This window comes from Hemicordylus capensis, chromosome 5 (assembly GCF_027244095.1).
Source record: "Hemicordylus capensis ecotype Gifberg chromosome 5, rHemCap1.1.pri, whole genome shotgun sequence".
In the NCBI taxonomy this organism is placed as follows: Eukaryota; Metazoa; Chordata; class Lepidosauria; order Squamata; family Cordylidae; genus Hemicordylus; species Hemicordylus capensis.
In genome coordinates this window covers 37,878,946-37,894,944 of record NC_069661.1, presented here as the reverse complement: position 1 = coordinate 37,894,944, position 15,999 = coordinate 37,878,946, and the positions used below count along the sequence as shown (strand labels likewise).

General features: G+C 44.3%; 1 protein-coding gene across 8 annotated transcripts in view; it reads right to left on the bottom strand.

The window, feature by feature from the left end:
• EGF (epidermal growth factor) overlaps window positions 1–15,999 on the bottom strand; it is a 91,826-nt gene that overhangs the window by 20,257 nt on the left and 55,570 nt on the right. For 6 of the 8 annotated variants that reach the window (XM_053256962.1, XM_053256957.1, XM_053256958.1 and 3 more), the window contains 4 exons: window positions 7,923–8,090; window positions 3,769–3,924; window positions 2,611–2,727; window positions 1,278–1,403 (listed from right to left, as the gene is read on the bottom strand). In XM_053256962.1, the coding sequence (XP_053112937.1) occupies window positions 1,278–1,403; window positions 2,611–2,727; window positions 3,769–3,924; window positions 7,923–8,090 (567 nt within the window). The remainder of the gene's footprint in view (window positions 1–1,277; window positions 1,404–2,610; window positions 2,728–3,768; window positions 3,925–7,922; window positions 8,091–15,999) is intronic. The other 2 variants (XM_053256960.1, XM_053256959.1) reach the window with 2 other exon arrangements.

The window sequence follows — 15,999 nt, the reverse complement described above, 5'->3', positions numbered from 1 at the left end:
CAAACTTTTCCAAACCATCCTTGTATGTTGGGAATTGTGGATTATCTCCATTGTTCACAAACTAAATTCTATTATATAAAATTATATATTTATATATAATTGTAGCTGTGGTAATCAGATAAGAAGCCAATTCCTTGCCTTTTTCAATAATTGATTCATTGTCACAATAAAAATAGTAATGGATCCAAGTAAATCTGATGTTCTAAAATTTTTTTGAAGGTTATTTTATAGACAATTTCACTGAATAACGAAAAAGCAGCCATGTTTGCAAACTCTGAACTTCTTTAAGATGCAGAGCCTATCAATAAATGTTAATGAATTCTTCCTTCCACTTATAAGTGGAAGTCATGTATTCCTTCGCAATGCCCAGATCTGGACTAGGAATTAGTAGTGTGGGTGCAGCATTATTTCCTTACTTTTCCTGAGATTATCTAAAACCACCTCTAATAACAACACAGTTCTTGCTAACGGACCAAAGAGGACTGAAATAATTAGCATGTAATTCCAAAATACATCACTGTATCTCTTGCTGGGGAAAAGCACGGCGTTATTAGGTAATCAAAAGATCTGGGCTCAGGACCCCCCTTTTGATAGTTAAACTCAGCTGTGTCCCCCTGAAAGAACACTTAGCAATAGCAATAGCACTTACATTTATATACCGCTTTATAGCCGGAGCTCTCTAAGCGGTTTACAATGATTTAGCATATTGCCCCCAACATTCTGGGTACTCATTTTACCAACCTCGGAAGGATGGAAGGCTGAGTCAACCTTGAGCCCCTGGTCAGGATCGAACTTGTAACCTTCTGGTTACAGGGCGGCAGTTTTACCACTGCGCCACCAGGGGCTCACTTGCATCTGACTCCTCCTCAAAGGGAAACTGGTGGAGGAGACAAGTGCTGTATTGGGGGCAAAAGCATCTGTATTGTCCCCAGCACAGCACCTTTTAGGGCGAAGACAGACCAGAAGCGGTGATCCCCCTACCCCATTCAAGAAGGAAGTGGATGATGAGATTCGGGGCTCTGAGACATTCATTGAGGGTACAAATCCCATGGGCCACCTCCTAATGATGCCCCCAGTAATAAGTAGCAACTGTTCAAAGTTTTGACTGTTATTCAGAACCCTGCCACAACAATCCCTTTGAACAGTACAAAACTGGAAAAAGTACAAAAATGGGAAAAGTCCAAAACTGGAACAAAAAGTATAAAACTGGGGAAAAAATCTCCCAAAAGGCAAGATTTTAGGGGGGAAGCAATACAGCCTCCAACTCACTAGCTCACCAGAACAATGAAGCCCATCTCCAGTATATCCCACCATGCACTTGCAAATATAGCTGCCTTCAGTATTGAAACACCTTGACACACTGTGATTGCACTGGTCCATGTTAAAAATGCACTCATCCACATCTGCAAGAGAAAACGTATTGAAAGCTGGGAGAAGGTACAGCAAGGGCATTTTGTCAGAGCTAAATAGAACAAAAATTTGCTCATTTTTCTGGTAGGTCCATTCCACATTACACGTTCAACACAGAGGCCTTGTTGAGTTTTTGATGATAGCTCATTTAGCAAATCTGACAGTCTGGAGAAGGGCAAATGCAGTAAGACGTGGACTGAATATTTCTTAGAAACTACCTCTTGCCATCTGTCCTAATGTGTAATCTCTAAAATGGGGCAGCCTCTTAACAATGCAATCTGTGCCAGATTCAGAGTACAAGGGCACACAGAAAAGCATTCTTGGTATTTGCCTCACTGTTGTGGAAACCCATCTCTTCAAAGACCTGATGAAATCTGGGCCAAAATCTCTTTCAGGAATATGTAAAAGTCTATAGATTTGGGTGCCACCTAATGGTGCAGTGGGGAAATGACTTGACTAGCAAGCCAGAAGTTGCTAGTTCGAATCTTCATGGGAAACACCTATATTGGGCAGCAGCGATATAGGAAGATGCTGGAAGGCATCATCTCATACTGCACAGGAGATGGCAATGGTAAGGAAAGGAAAGGCTGTGCCGTCAAGTTGGTGTGGACTCCTGGCGACCACAGAGCCATGTGGTTTTCTTGGTAGAATACAGGAGGGATTTGCCATTGCTATCTCCCGTGCAGTATGAGATGATGCCTTTTAGCACCTTCCTATATCGCCTGATATAAGAGTTTCCCATATTCTGAGAGACTCACCAGCGGGGATTCGAACCAACAGCCTTCTGCTCTCTAGGAAGCTTATTTCCCCACTGCTCTGTTAGGTAGCTTTGGCAATGGTAAACCCCTCCTGTATTCTACCAAAGACAACCACAGGGCTCTATGGTTGCCAGAAGTCGACACCGACTCGACGGCACACTTTACATTTATAGATTTGGGCTGATTTAGCAGGAGTGGTGGTTGTCAGAGTTAAGCTGGCAGATAGGTTGGGGTTTTCGTTTGTATTTTCATCTGCTTTAATGGTATTGTTATGTTCTTTCTATGATTACTTATCTCAAAACTTTGAAAATAAGCTGGCACTCTCACACTCTCTCTCTATACACATATCACACACACACACACACACACACACACACACACGAGTTCTATAATTAAAATTATTCTATAATATTGGCAAGTGGCATTAAAATCTTGCTATTACCATAGCACAATTGGCCTTCCATAATGAATCCTGCCTGGCACTGACAAGTAGCGCCTTCTTCATTCATAATGCACTCAGCATTGACATCACATCCCAACTCTGTACAGTCATTCTGGTCTGTGGCACAGAACAAAGAACAGATCACTTCAATTAATCCATAGTTCAGGTGCTCAAAATAATTAATTGCTTTAGACAAAGTAATTAGAGTCAACCTTTTGAAGTATGTATTAGACCTCATGCCAACGAGCATGCAGTGGTTTAACCACCCACCTTCTTACTAAAATAAACATGACCTCAGAGAGATGCAGTGTTATTTGGTCTTCTTGGAAATAATTTTCTACTTCTGTTTCTATTTTTAAATCCTGTATGGTTGTGTTTTATAGTTGCTCAAACATGTGAACCATGGAAGTCTGACAACCAAAATGGTAGTCATAGGAACTAAGAACATTAAAGATGAGGGTCAGGGCTTGGAACAGATATGCAAATTTCAAAGTAAGGTTAAAATCCGTTGATTGTATCCTGTTCTACAGCTTTGCAATCCAAGGGCCAAAGTAGATCAGATGGTGGAAGATCTGAGATCAAATCACTCTTGAGTTTTTAAAAGAGGGGAAAGGCAAGCATGGGGGTTGCTAATAGGGGCCATAACACTTGGAAGGTTAACCCTTTTTCTCCTGCACCGTAGTTCTGACTCAAATCATACCCATCCCTGAGCTATTTGCCACATAGGGCAAAATATACAGAAATCAGATGCCTGTATGTTTTGCCCCACAGGGCAAATAAAAGCTGGGGGTTATTTAAGCAGTTTAAATACCTTTCCTGGGCATCATGCCTCTGATCTCAATTTTTCCCCTGGCTACATCTGCATCAGCAGGAAGGAAATTCATTCATAGATCTCCTGCAATCTCATCCAGCTGTATTCTGAGAAAACAAATAGGCACTTGGATCCTACAAAAGGCTACTTTTCTACTAAAGTACCAGATCCTACCAGTGGCAGACAAGCCACTTTGATCCTGCAATAGGCACCTTTTCTACAAAAGTACCAGATCCTACCAACAGCAGAGAAGCTTTTCTAGTCTCCAGCTCTCTAGAACCTCTCTACCCATCACTGGCTCCATCAGCCAGTCCTGCCATTATGGAACAGGAAACGGTTGTCTTTACCAGATACCACAATTTCAGCACTTAGCATCTGTTTGATATGCAGATGGTCTCCACTGCTATCTCCACGCACATTGTTGCTCAGAGGATGTTGGTAAAATGTTTCCAGTGCTGATGTCTTGTTATTTGGCACTCCCTCCTTAGACATAAAGGTATGGCCTGAAACAATAAGAATAAAAGAGTGGACAGACTGTTTCACTTCAGCATCTCAAATCTGTAATCAAAATGTACAGGTTTACTAGCACTGAACAAAGATCCTGATCTGTGTGCCTGGATCACAATTGAAAGCAACAAGCAAAGTCACAATTTAAAATAAAATCAAAAGGCACAGTTGCTATACCAAGGACAAAATTAGCTAGTAATGATTGTGGGGAGTTGTACTTCTCTGAAACTCAGAGCAAAAAAAAAAAGTTGTTCTGGTAAGAACTAATTTGCTTACTTTCCTTTCACTATAATCTTAATTGATAATTACCATCTTCACAAGTTAGCCCACTTCTGCCTCAAACTTTCACATGTCCACAATCTTACACAGGGGTGGATGACATCATAAACTACACTGTTGAAGTGTCCCTATGTGTCATTCACTACAACTGTAGCAAATCTTGTTGAAATCAGTTAGGCAGTTCATAAGTTACCCCATTTGTGCCTCAAATATTCACACATCCACCATCTTGAATTGTGGTGGATGAAATCATCACAAATACGCCATTGAGGTGTCCCTATGTGTCCCTACAATTGTACCAAATTTGATCCTAATCAGTTCTCACTTGTACCTCAAACGTTCATGCATCTGCCATCTTCAACTGAGGTGGAGTTATTTTATTTATTTATTTATTTATTTATTATATTCCAACCAAGGACCCCAGAGTGGTGTACATGGTTGTTTTTACCCTCACAACAACCTTGTGAGGTAGGTTAGGCTAAGAGATATATAACTGGCCCAGAGTCACCCAATGAGTTTCATGGCTGAATGGAGATTTGAACTCAGGTCTCCCTGATCTTACTCCAACACTCTAACCACTACACTATGCTGGCATCATTATAAACTATGTCCTTGAGCCATCCCTATGTGTCCCTACAGCTGTAGCAAATTTGGTTCAAATCAGTTAGGTGGTTCACAAGTTAGCCCAGTTACACCTCAAACATTCATGTGTCTGTCATCCTGAATGTGATGGATGACATCACTGAACTACAAGACTGAATTGTCTATATGTCACTACAAATCTGGTTTAAATCAAATTCCAAATTTGTTTCAAATCAGGGTTTGCAACTCAAACGTTCATGCTTGAATCATCTTGAATCAGGGTGGATGACATAATTACAAACTATGCCCTTGAGGTGTCTCAATGTGTCATTTACAACTGTACCAAATTTGGTTCAAATTGGTTAGATGGTCCACAAGTTAGCCCAGCTGCACCTCAAACATTTACGCATCCACCATCTTGAATCAGGGTTGATGACCTAATCACAAAGTATGCCATTGAGATGTCTCTATGTGTTTCATGGGATGACCCCTGATTCTAGTGTTTTGAGAAAGGGAAAAACGTTTATCTCTGTCCACTCTCTCTACTCCCTGCATAATTTTATATACCTCTATTATGTCTCCCTTTAGTCATCTCTTTTCCAGACAAAAAGCCCCAGATGCTATAGCCTTGCCTCATAAGGAAGGTGATCCTGTCCCCTGATCATCTTGGTTGTCCTCTTCTGCAGCTTCTCCAGTTCTACAATGTTCGTCTTAAGATACAGTGAGCAGAACTGCATGCAGTACTTCAAATGTGACCACACCATAGATTTGTATAACAGCATTATATTTGCATTTTTATTTTAAATCCCCTTCCTAATGATCCCTAGCATGGAATTGGTCTTTTTCACAGCTGCTGCTCACTGAGTCAACACTTTCAAGGAGCTGTCCACCACAACCCCAAGATCTCTCTCCTGGTCAGTCACTGACAGCTCAGACCCCATTAGTGTATAAGTGACATTGGGGTTTTTTCCCCCCCAATCTATATTATTATTTCTCCTGGGTGTGCCTTTGAATGTGCGTCCCGGTGTCCAGCCTGATTGGCTGGGCGGCGGAGGTGCCTAATTAGCTGGTGCACCCCGGAGAATTGGCCGGCGGCGGGCCAGGCCACGGCAACGGTGGGTCCGGCCCGACCAGGCGAGGCAGTGGGCGCAGCCATGGAAGCGGCACTTGGCCCGGCAGCCTGGGCCCATGCCTGCCCAGAGACCAGGGCAGAGACTGGGGGTGGGGGGAGAGGTAGCCAGCCCCAAAGAGGTTGACCGCAGAGGCTGGCAAGCGGCGCCAGCAGGCCCAGCAGGCCGCGGAGGCGGCACTTGGCGTGGCGGGCCCGGCCACAAAGGTGGCACTCGGCCCGGTGGTGGGTCAGGCCGTGGAGCCGGCGCTCGGCCAGGCGGCGGGACCGGCAGCCGAGGCCAGGCACCCATGGGAGGCTGGGGTGGGAGGGAACCGGGTGTCGGGACATCCCTGTTTGCTGCCCAGGAGGAGGCAGTGGCAATGGCAGGGCCATTTTTGGCCGCCCGCTGCCCAGTAAGGAGAGTAAAATGGGGAGGAGGGGAGGGGGAGGAGGGAAGGGGGAGGGGGATGGCAAGAGAGCACGGGGGAAGGGGGAGGGCAAGAGAGCAGGGGGGAGGGGAGAAGGCAAGAGAGCAGGGGGAGGGCAAGAGACCAGGGGCAGGGGGAAGGCAAGAGAGAGTGGGGAGGGGGAAGGAGGAGAGAGCAGGGGAGGGGAGGGCAAGAGAGAGTGAGGCAGGGGGAGGGGGAGGGCGAGGGGGAGGGGGAGGTAAGAGAGTGGGGGAGGGCAAGAGTGAGTGGAGCAGGAGAGAGGGCAAGAGAGAGTGGGGCAGGGGCAAGAGGGGAAGGGCAGGAGAGAGGAGCAGGCGGGATGAGGAGGGAGGGCAAGAGACAGTGGGGGAGGGGAGGGCAAGAGGGGGAGGGGGAAGGTGAGAGAGTGGGGAGGGCAAGAGTGGGTGGGGCAGGAGGGAGGGCAAGAGAGAGTGGGGCAGGGTGAGAGGGGAAGGGCAGGAGAGAGGAGCAGGGGGAGGGGGAGGGAGGGCAAGAGAGAGTGGGGCAGGGGGAGAAGACAGGAGCAGGGGGAGGGGAGGGGAGGCAGGAGAGACTGGGGCAGGAGGGGGAGAGAGGGGGTGGGAGGGGGAGGGAGGGCAAGAGAGAGTGAGACAGGAGGTAGGGGAGGGGCAAGAGAGTAGTGTGGGCAGGAGGGGAAGAGTTCAATAGTGTTGGGCAGAAGGGAGGGAGGGGGAGGGAGAGTGGGGCAGGAGGGAGGGGGGAACAGCCGGCCCCAAAGAACGCACAGATGCTCTGTGCGGGTTGGCTAGTATGCATTATTTTACATTTGCTTACATTGAACCACATTTGCCATTTTGTTGCCCACTCCCTCAGTTTGAGATCCTTTTGGAGCTCCTCACAATCTGTTTTAGATTTCACTACCCAAAATAGATTAATGTCATCTGAAAATTTGGCCACTTCACTGCTTACCACAATTTGTTCATTTATGAACAAGTTAAAAAGTACTGGTCTCAGGACAGATCCCTGGGGGACTCCACTTCTTACTTCCCTCCATTGTGAAAACTGTCCATTTATTCCTACTCCTTTTTCCTGTCCTTCAACCAGTTACCAATCCGCACATGAACCTGCTCCCTTATCCCATGACTGCTAAGTTTACTCAAGAGCCTTTGGTGGGGGATTTTGTCAAAAGCTGTTTGGAAGTCCAAGTACACTATGTCAACCAGATCACCATTATCCACTCTCAAAGTGGATATCCACCTTTGACACTCTCAAAGAACTCCAAAAGTTTAGCAAGGCAAGACTTGAGCTTGCAGAAGCCATGTTGGTTCTCCTTCAGCAAGGCCTGTTCTTCTATATGTTTAAGTTTTCTCCTTAAGCATGCTTTTCATCAATTTACCTGGCAGAGAAGTTAAACTAACCAGCCTGTAATTTCCCGGATACCCCCTCCCCTGCCCCTGGATCCCTTTTTGAATATCGGAGTTACATTAGTTGGCTTGTCAAGAACTAGCTGGCCAACAATTCTACTTCTGATATATTCTGTCAGATGATCTAACGTGTTAATGCTGACAGGCATGGAAGTTGCTTAGAAAAATGCATAAGCTTTCAAATATACCTGGTTTTGCTGAAGGATGAATGACAACCAATGATGTGGGTCTCAGCATGCTGCCTCCAAGGCGTACCCTATTTTGGCCAGTCTTCTTATCCACTCTCAGAAATGAAGGCCCAGCCCAATCAGAGAACCAAATGTGATCTTCAAACACTGTTAAGTCCAAAGGATATCCTAAAGAAATATATTTACTTGTTATAACTCCATTACACAAACATACTAAAAAAAAACCCCACATCAATTGCTTACCTGTAACTGATAATCTGGAAGTGATCAGTTGACATTCATAAATATGGGGTACTGTGCTTGTGCAGGACCTTGTGGATAGATTTTCTATCTACTCATGGTGCCTGCATTCTGCCTCTCATGCTCAGCGTGTTCGTTACTTTCAGTAGTTAGGGCGCCATTTTGTCAGTCCTTGGATGACCGCCATGAATAAATGATCATCCCATGAGTAAAGTCACTGGTAAGTATACTTTTTTGATACACACAAAATACTGCTAATAGTCCAAATATCTCAAATACTTCAGTCTACTGTAGTGGGGAGGAATGGGAGGGTCTTATGAATGTCAATGGTTCACTTCCAGATTGAGTGACAGAACCCACAGCCATGCATCAACTCTCTATGTTCCATCAAACCTTGTGTGGACACATTCTCCCTCGGAGTCTTCCAAGGGCTAGTGCAAGAGCAGCCAGATAGTTCACTTATCGGTACCATGGCTTAGACCTTCATGGGTCTTGATGTCGATGGCCGTTGAGTAGCCAGGCAGACAGGGAACATCAAAGACATCTTCGGTATGGACACCGGCACCTCTTCGATGTTAAAGTCCACATCGATGTAAAGGTCCACATTCCTTGACTCAAGAAGCCATGGAAAATAGATGCTGTGGGTGTGCTTTCCGTGGAGTCTAGTATGGAAAACAATGACCTAGCTGTGGTAGGGGCTAAGCCCTACCGTGTCCATGTCCTATGGATCCTCCTCTGTATCAAAACAACCACAGACCCTGTAGGAGAGGCTGACTCACGATGCCAAGGAGCCCCCTCCCTCATGGTCAAGGGGGATTGTCTCAGTGTCCTAGCTGGAAAAAGGACAGGCTGACAATGCGGTGCAGTTGATGTTTCTTTGGAGGTGGAGGTGATAGACCTTCATCTGATTATCTCCTTTTCTTATTTTGCTTGTGTCAATGCATTGAGGTGGAACCCTTTGGGAGCTCCTTCAGACACTTGAAAACATGCTCCGAAGTCGACGGAGCAGTAGTGGATGTCAAGGATTTCAACTGTGCAGGTGTGGCAGTCCCCGACATTGATTTCATTACCAACACCGACATTGAGGGTTGGTGGTCTCAGAGCTTGCTTATAAAGTGCCACTTGAAATAGAAGAGCACAGCTCTTCAGAGTTGTCTTGAGAACAAGATGCAGATCTTGCAGGACACCGTATTATGGTGTTCTCCAAGAGGTAGGAGTCATGATGGTCGGTAGATGGGAGCTTCCCGCTGCACTCCATGCACCTCTTAAAGGCTTTCTTAATGTCCATTTGTTGGTCAAAACATGCTTAACAGTAGCAACAAGTCCAACATCCAATAAACAAAGAATAGTCAAAGTCCAGTTCAATAATAATAATAATCAAAAAACAAAGCCAACATCCAAGAAGCGAAGAGTTGTCAAAATGAATGTCAGTCCATAGTAAAAAAAACATCCTGTAGAATAAATGTATGTCTCTTTCTTTTGTAGAAATGATTCAATAACTGAGGAGGAGCAGCCAAGGAGGTGTTGACACTTTGGCAGTCGGAAAAGAACTGACAAAATGGTGCCCTAACTACGGGAAGTAACAAATACGCTGAGCGTGAGAGGCGGAATGCAGGTGCCACAAGGAACTAGAAAATCCAGCCATGAGGTGCTGCGCAGGTGCAGTACTTATGAATGCAATGGATCACGATCCAGGTCCATCTATTCCTAATATCATATGTAACTTATACACAGGAGAAATAGACTATCACAAAGTGGGACAGTACCATTTATCATTTAGTCTGACCTACTATGTTTCCCAGACTACGAGAAACACCTCTATGGCAGTGATATAGGAAGATGCTGAAAGGCATCATCTCATACTGCGCAGGAGATGGCAATGGTAAACCTCTTCTGTATTCTACCAAAGACAATCATAGGGCTCTGTGGCCACCAGGAGTCAACACCAGCTCAACGGCACACTTCACCTTTACTGCAGTTAGAAGGATCATCCTATATCTAAAGCATCCCAAGAACAGCATGCCCATTAGGAACATGGGAACAAAGGAAGCTGCCATATACTGAGTCAGACTATTGGTCTGTCTAGCTCAGTATTGTCTACACAGACTGCCAGCAGCTTCTCCAAAGCTACAGGCAGGAATCTCTCTCAGCTCTGTCTTGGAGAAGCCATGGAGGGAACCTAGAACCTATATGCTCTTCCCAGAGTGGCTCCATCCCCCGAGGGGAATATTTTACAGTGCTCGCACTTCTAGTCTCCCATTCATATGCAACCAGGGCAGACCCTGCTTAGCTAAGGGGACAACTCATGCTTGCTACCACAAGACCAGCTCTCCTCAAATTCAAAAATTGCTTAAAGACCTCCAAGGAATTAGATACCATTAACTCTCTAATCAACTTGTTCCATAGGGAATTTACTAACAGAAGTCCAGAAATTCATTATAAATAATCTTGTTTTGGGATTATTTTTAGTGAAAGGTGATATATAAATTTAACAAAATAAATAAACATACTTTTAGCAAATATTTAACCTAAATTTACTTCTCTGTGGCTCAGAACTGCACTAGTAGATGAGAAAACAGTAGTTCTTCCTTTCTGAAAGGCTTTTAAATAATTGGATAGAGGGCATCATTAACACACCCTGTCCCTGGTCAATCTGCTTTTCTAAATCTTTATCACTTCTGGTGCTCTCCCCTACACCCATCAGCCTTGCCCACAGGTACACTCCCAAGCAGATAGGTTGCTTTATCTTGTAGTGTCTGGTTTGACTCATTTATGAGAGTCAGCCTGAGCTATATGTTCTACAAAATTCTGTATACTTCAATTAATCTACTTTTATTTTCTGCTTTGTGGCACCTGTGATCAACATTACCAGGTTTAGTTTGTACAGTTAGAGTAGAAGTGGGAGTGATATACACAGAAAAGTCTTGAGGTAACGGATTTGATGAATGGCTTTCTATTCCCTCCAAGGCCAATGATTCTGTGATGGCATCTTTTGTTTTTCTTCACAGACGTATTCACTGGCTGTGGTGCTTTTTTCATGTGATCAAATTCAATATTATTTCAGAGTTTTATGAGAGATAAAAAGCTTCCTCATCCACATCAGGAATTCTGAAGTGGTCAAAACAACTATGATAAAATGGGCTCAAGATGTGGGTCACAATATAGATATGGCTGCTTGGGAAAAATTATGGAAAACTGATTTAAAGTTTACTGCATTATTATAAGATGATGTATAGGTGGTACCTGACACCGAAAAAATTAGCGTTAATGTATAAAAATGTTTCAAATAAATGTTGGAAATGTGGACAATGTGAGGGAAATTTTTTCCATATGTAGTGGTCATGTGGGAAGGCAAAGGCCTTTTGGGATATGATATCTAATGAGCTGAAGAAAAATTTTAAAGTGACATTTCTTAAGAGTCCAGAATCCTTCCTGCTGGGAATAACTGGAAGAGAGTTTTCCAGAAGAAATTCAACATTTTTAATGTATGCAACCACGACGGCCAGGATAGTATATGAGCAAAAATGGGAAGACACTAAAATGCCCTCAAAAGAAGAATGGTTGATAAAAAATTTGGAATATGCCGAGATGGCAAAGCTTACAGCACTTATAAGAGATGAAAATTTGGAATGTTTTAAAGAAGATTGGGAACCATTTTTGCTTTACTTAAAGAAATATTTTTCTAATATGGACTTTTCAGTAGGGTTTAAAATATAGCAATAACAGCAGGCTGGGTTGGGTAAAATCGAGTAGTATTGTGGAGTATGAAGGTTTTGAATTATTATAGCAATGGTTTATATGTATAGTTATTGTGAACCACGCAGATAGGCAAGCGGGAAGTCAATATTAACTTATGTGTAGAATCAGATAAATGAATGTAATTTGAAGGTAAAAGCTATTGTAAAATTCAATAAAAATTTAAAATGGAAAAAGAATTCTCATTTTATTATATATTTTCAGCCCCACTTGATGAAGCAGAAAAAGGAGTTCAAAGTGATCCTATACATGAAACTGATGCTGGAATCTCCTTCCTGCTGTTCACAAATTTCACAGCAACAAGACTGACACTAGGTGGCAGTAGTACTGCAATAAGATGGCTTCAGAGAGGTTGTTCATGAATGTTTTTGATGCCCTGTAAGAACAGCCCTACTCACTGGTAACTCTTCATACCACTTTGCAAAATATGCAAAACGGCTCCCAAGAAGATGGGTGTTGGGGAGTAAGGAGAGTGCCCCCATTGCCTCCCCATAACCCAGTCACTCTCCACCCTCCAACCCAGTAGCTGACTAGTTGGAGGCAAATGCGGATTGGGACAGCATTTGAATGAATTTCTGGAGGCACACCATTGAAGGTAATGGAATGCAAACAGATGCACATCGAGACATGGATGTTGTCCATTAGCACTGTAGTATTTTTCAACAGTGCAAAATTTGTCCAGTGTCAGCACTGACTGGTCATCTCCAATGACTAGTGTATCAGGATGAAACTCTTGTCACACAGGACTGGTGACTTATAAAACTACCAGCATAGCATGAGAGAACATGAGTTCCATTGTCTGGGCAAGGAAGATGCATTCCTTTATTCCCACCCCACTCAACTCGTTTCCTGAACTGGCTAATAGGATCATGTATTGAATAAGGCATTTTCAAGTAAAAAGAATGCTGCAGAAGTAGCAGCAGATCAGACACACAATGGCTGTAAACAGCCATTGTTTACAGCCATTGTCAACAACATTAAAAAATGTATTAGGGAATCTTTTTGCAAAAACAAAATTGAACCTCACGAATATTCAGCACATCATTAGTGCATATCGTTAGTTATGTTTCTTATAAACCTTAACATTTTGGAGAAAGCACATGTATTCATCAGTATTGCACATACTTAATAGCTAATTGTGAAATCTTTTTATCCTCCCCTTTTATTTCAACATTCCTTTTTCCCCTTTGCAAAACTGCAGCTTATATATGTATGCATGTATTTCATTCATTCATTCATTCATTCACATATTCTACTTCTTCCTATCATTTTCAAAACAGTTCACAGTTAAGATCGAATACAGCAATTAGCCACACAATAAAGACAGGAAATACATTTACCAGAAACATGCTTGTTACCCATCCAATTTAATATTTGCCTAAGTACCACATATATACTCCAAAATCATTTTTGCTGCTCTGCAAGATCATTTTTGCTGTGCTTTAAATTGTATAGCTTCATTTCGACTTTACTTGGCCTCTCCATCCTTCCATATTTTTGACATTACATTTTGATCATCTTCTTGAACAAATAATGAGAACTGAGTCATGTGACCATCTGGATACACAGGGGCATACCATTAATAAGACAAAGGGAGACAAATGTGTCCTGGCCCACAGCCTCTGAGGGGCTCCCAAGGCCAGTCCTTGACCCCATTTCTCTTCCTCCAAGGTGGGATGGAGCGCTGTTGGTGGCTATCTGGGGGGGGGGGAGGAAGAATGCCCTTTCTTTTTAACCTTTTAAAGTGCAACAGTGGAGATGGCCTGTCTCCAGCCCCGCCAGCAGCTTCTCCAGAAACATCCTGTGCATGGCCAGGGTGTCACCTGGCTCACCACTCAACTCCAATTAGTCCAGTGAAGTCCACTCCCCCTGGAGTGGACTTCAGGCAGCTGTTTGCTGATTGAACAGTGTGTATTTCCCTTTCTCTCCCTCACTGAAGGGAGTGAAAGCGAAATAAATGCTGTTCAGGCAGAAAATGGCTGCCTGAAAAGGGTATGGATGTGCAAACGTGTTCGACGTCAAAACTGTTTGACGTCGAACCAGTTCAGTCCAACTATTCAGGATTGAACCGAACCACCCCCTGTTCGGTCTGACCCCAGACCGAAACACACACTTACTCTGCCATTCAGAGGCCCATTGTGCAGGCACGGTGGCCTTCAAAATGGCTGCCATGCAGGAGGGGGAAGGCCCAAACGGGCCAAAGAGCTGGCCAAATGGGCTGGTTTGGGCAGTAAGGGAGGCTGGCAGGGGGAGAGGGAAACTCCACGGACCCCCACCTTGAGCAATTGCCCCGGAGGAGGTAACTTAAAAACATTAAATTTTTTAAAAAATGTGAACCCCTCGATAGGTGGGGGAGGTTTAAGTCCAGAGTCAGACTGAATAGGGGGTAGTTTCGCACACATAGGCAGTTGCTTGGTTTTTTGTGCAGGAGCAGTGTTTCCTATAAGAAGGAATCCCAGATGTTGTTGACTACAGCTCCCAGCATTCTCAGCCAAAGCTCCCTGCAGCTAGGGATTCTGGGAGCAGTAGTCAACAACATCTGGGATTCCCCCTTACAGGGAACACTGTGCAGGAATACTGAAAGCAGAATGCCATGCGTGACTAAAGTTACCAACATGGGCAGAGATAGCATGCACAGTCTTTTCAAGCAGTTTTCTCACAGCAACAATGCACCCAGCTATCATGTACTTCACACTAGGATATTTGGAATACTCTTTAAAAATTAGGGAGGTGGCTTCATATATAAATTTCTTGCAATGTACTCCTGGATCCCAAACTCTCTCTGGTTTCTCCGGATGAGGCAGTGGCCAGGAGTGCTTTTTATCAGCTTTGGCTGCTATGTCGGCTAGGTCAATTTCTGGAGGCAAATGTATCTATTTATCATATTTTTATACCGCCTGATATATACTTCTCTAGGTACATATCTAGTGTATTGATATATACATCTTGAAGTGACCTTAAAACAATAGTGCATATGTTGGTAACCTCCAGGCTTGACTACTGTAATGCACTCCACATGGGGCTGCCTTTGTGTGTAGTCTGGAAACTACAATTGGTACAGAATGCAGCAGTTAGATTGGACTCTGGAACATCCCAAAGGGACCATCTAACACCAATTTTAAAAGAACTGCACTGGCTGACGATGTGTTTCCGGGCAGACCATATGGTGGCATGGAGTGCACCTCCCCTGCTCCCAAATTCTTCTTCCTCCCCAGTGGCCACCAGGAGCTCAGCTGAGGAGGGAGAAGAATATTCCACCTCACAATCTGCTGCGTTGGCGCTCCAGTCGCTCCTCCTCCTTATGTTCCTGCCGAGTGAGCAGCAGTGCTTTCGTCTTCTCCCACCCGTGCGCCTGCTCAAAGAGCCAGTGTGAGCGAGGCTGGACCAAGGCACAGAGAGAGACAGCGGGAAAGACTGGGAAAGACCAACGCAATGGCCGCTGCCCACTGCTGAAAGAGAGACTCTGCAGCTGCAGTTCAGAGCAGCAGAACACAGAGGAGGAGAGAGGGGACTAGTCTCTAGTCCTCCCCTTCAGCTGGGCATATAGGGCAAGTGTTCTTGACTCGATTGACATTAAGTCATTATGCGGGCGGGGGGGTTACAGGTGAGGCAGGTAGTATGAGTAGGTGTGTGTCAGTGTGTGCCTATGTTTGTCTTCCCCATCCCCCATGATGGATCCTGGCAGCAGGCTACTGCTAACAAAGCAAAAAGAGAGGCTAGGGGGATGGGATGTGTGACACTCGTCTGGGGCTCAGAGAGAGAGAGAGAGAGAGAGAGAGAGAGAGAGAGAGAGAGAGAGACTGTATGTACAGAATAGGCATGACTGATGCTCTGCAAAAGGGATAGGCTTTCTTTGTGGCTGTCCCAGGGCTTTGGAATATGTTCCCTACTGAAATAAGAGCATCTCCTTTTCTGTTTGCTTTTAGGAAGACCCTCAAGATGCAGCTGTTTTCGCAGTCTTTTAACTGAAATCAGTTTTAAACTTAAACTTCTCTGTCTGTTTTCAGGAAGAACCTCAAGACCCTCCTGTTTTCGAAGGCATTTAATTAGAATTAATTTTAATAATTTTAAAACTTGTTTT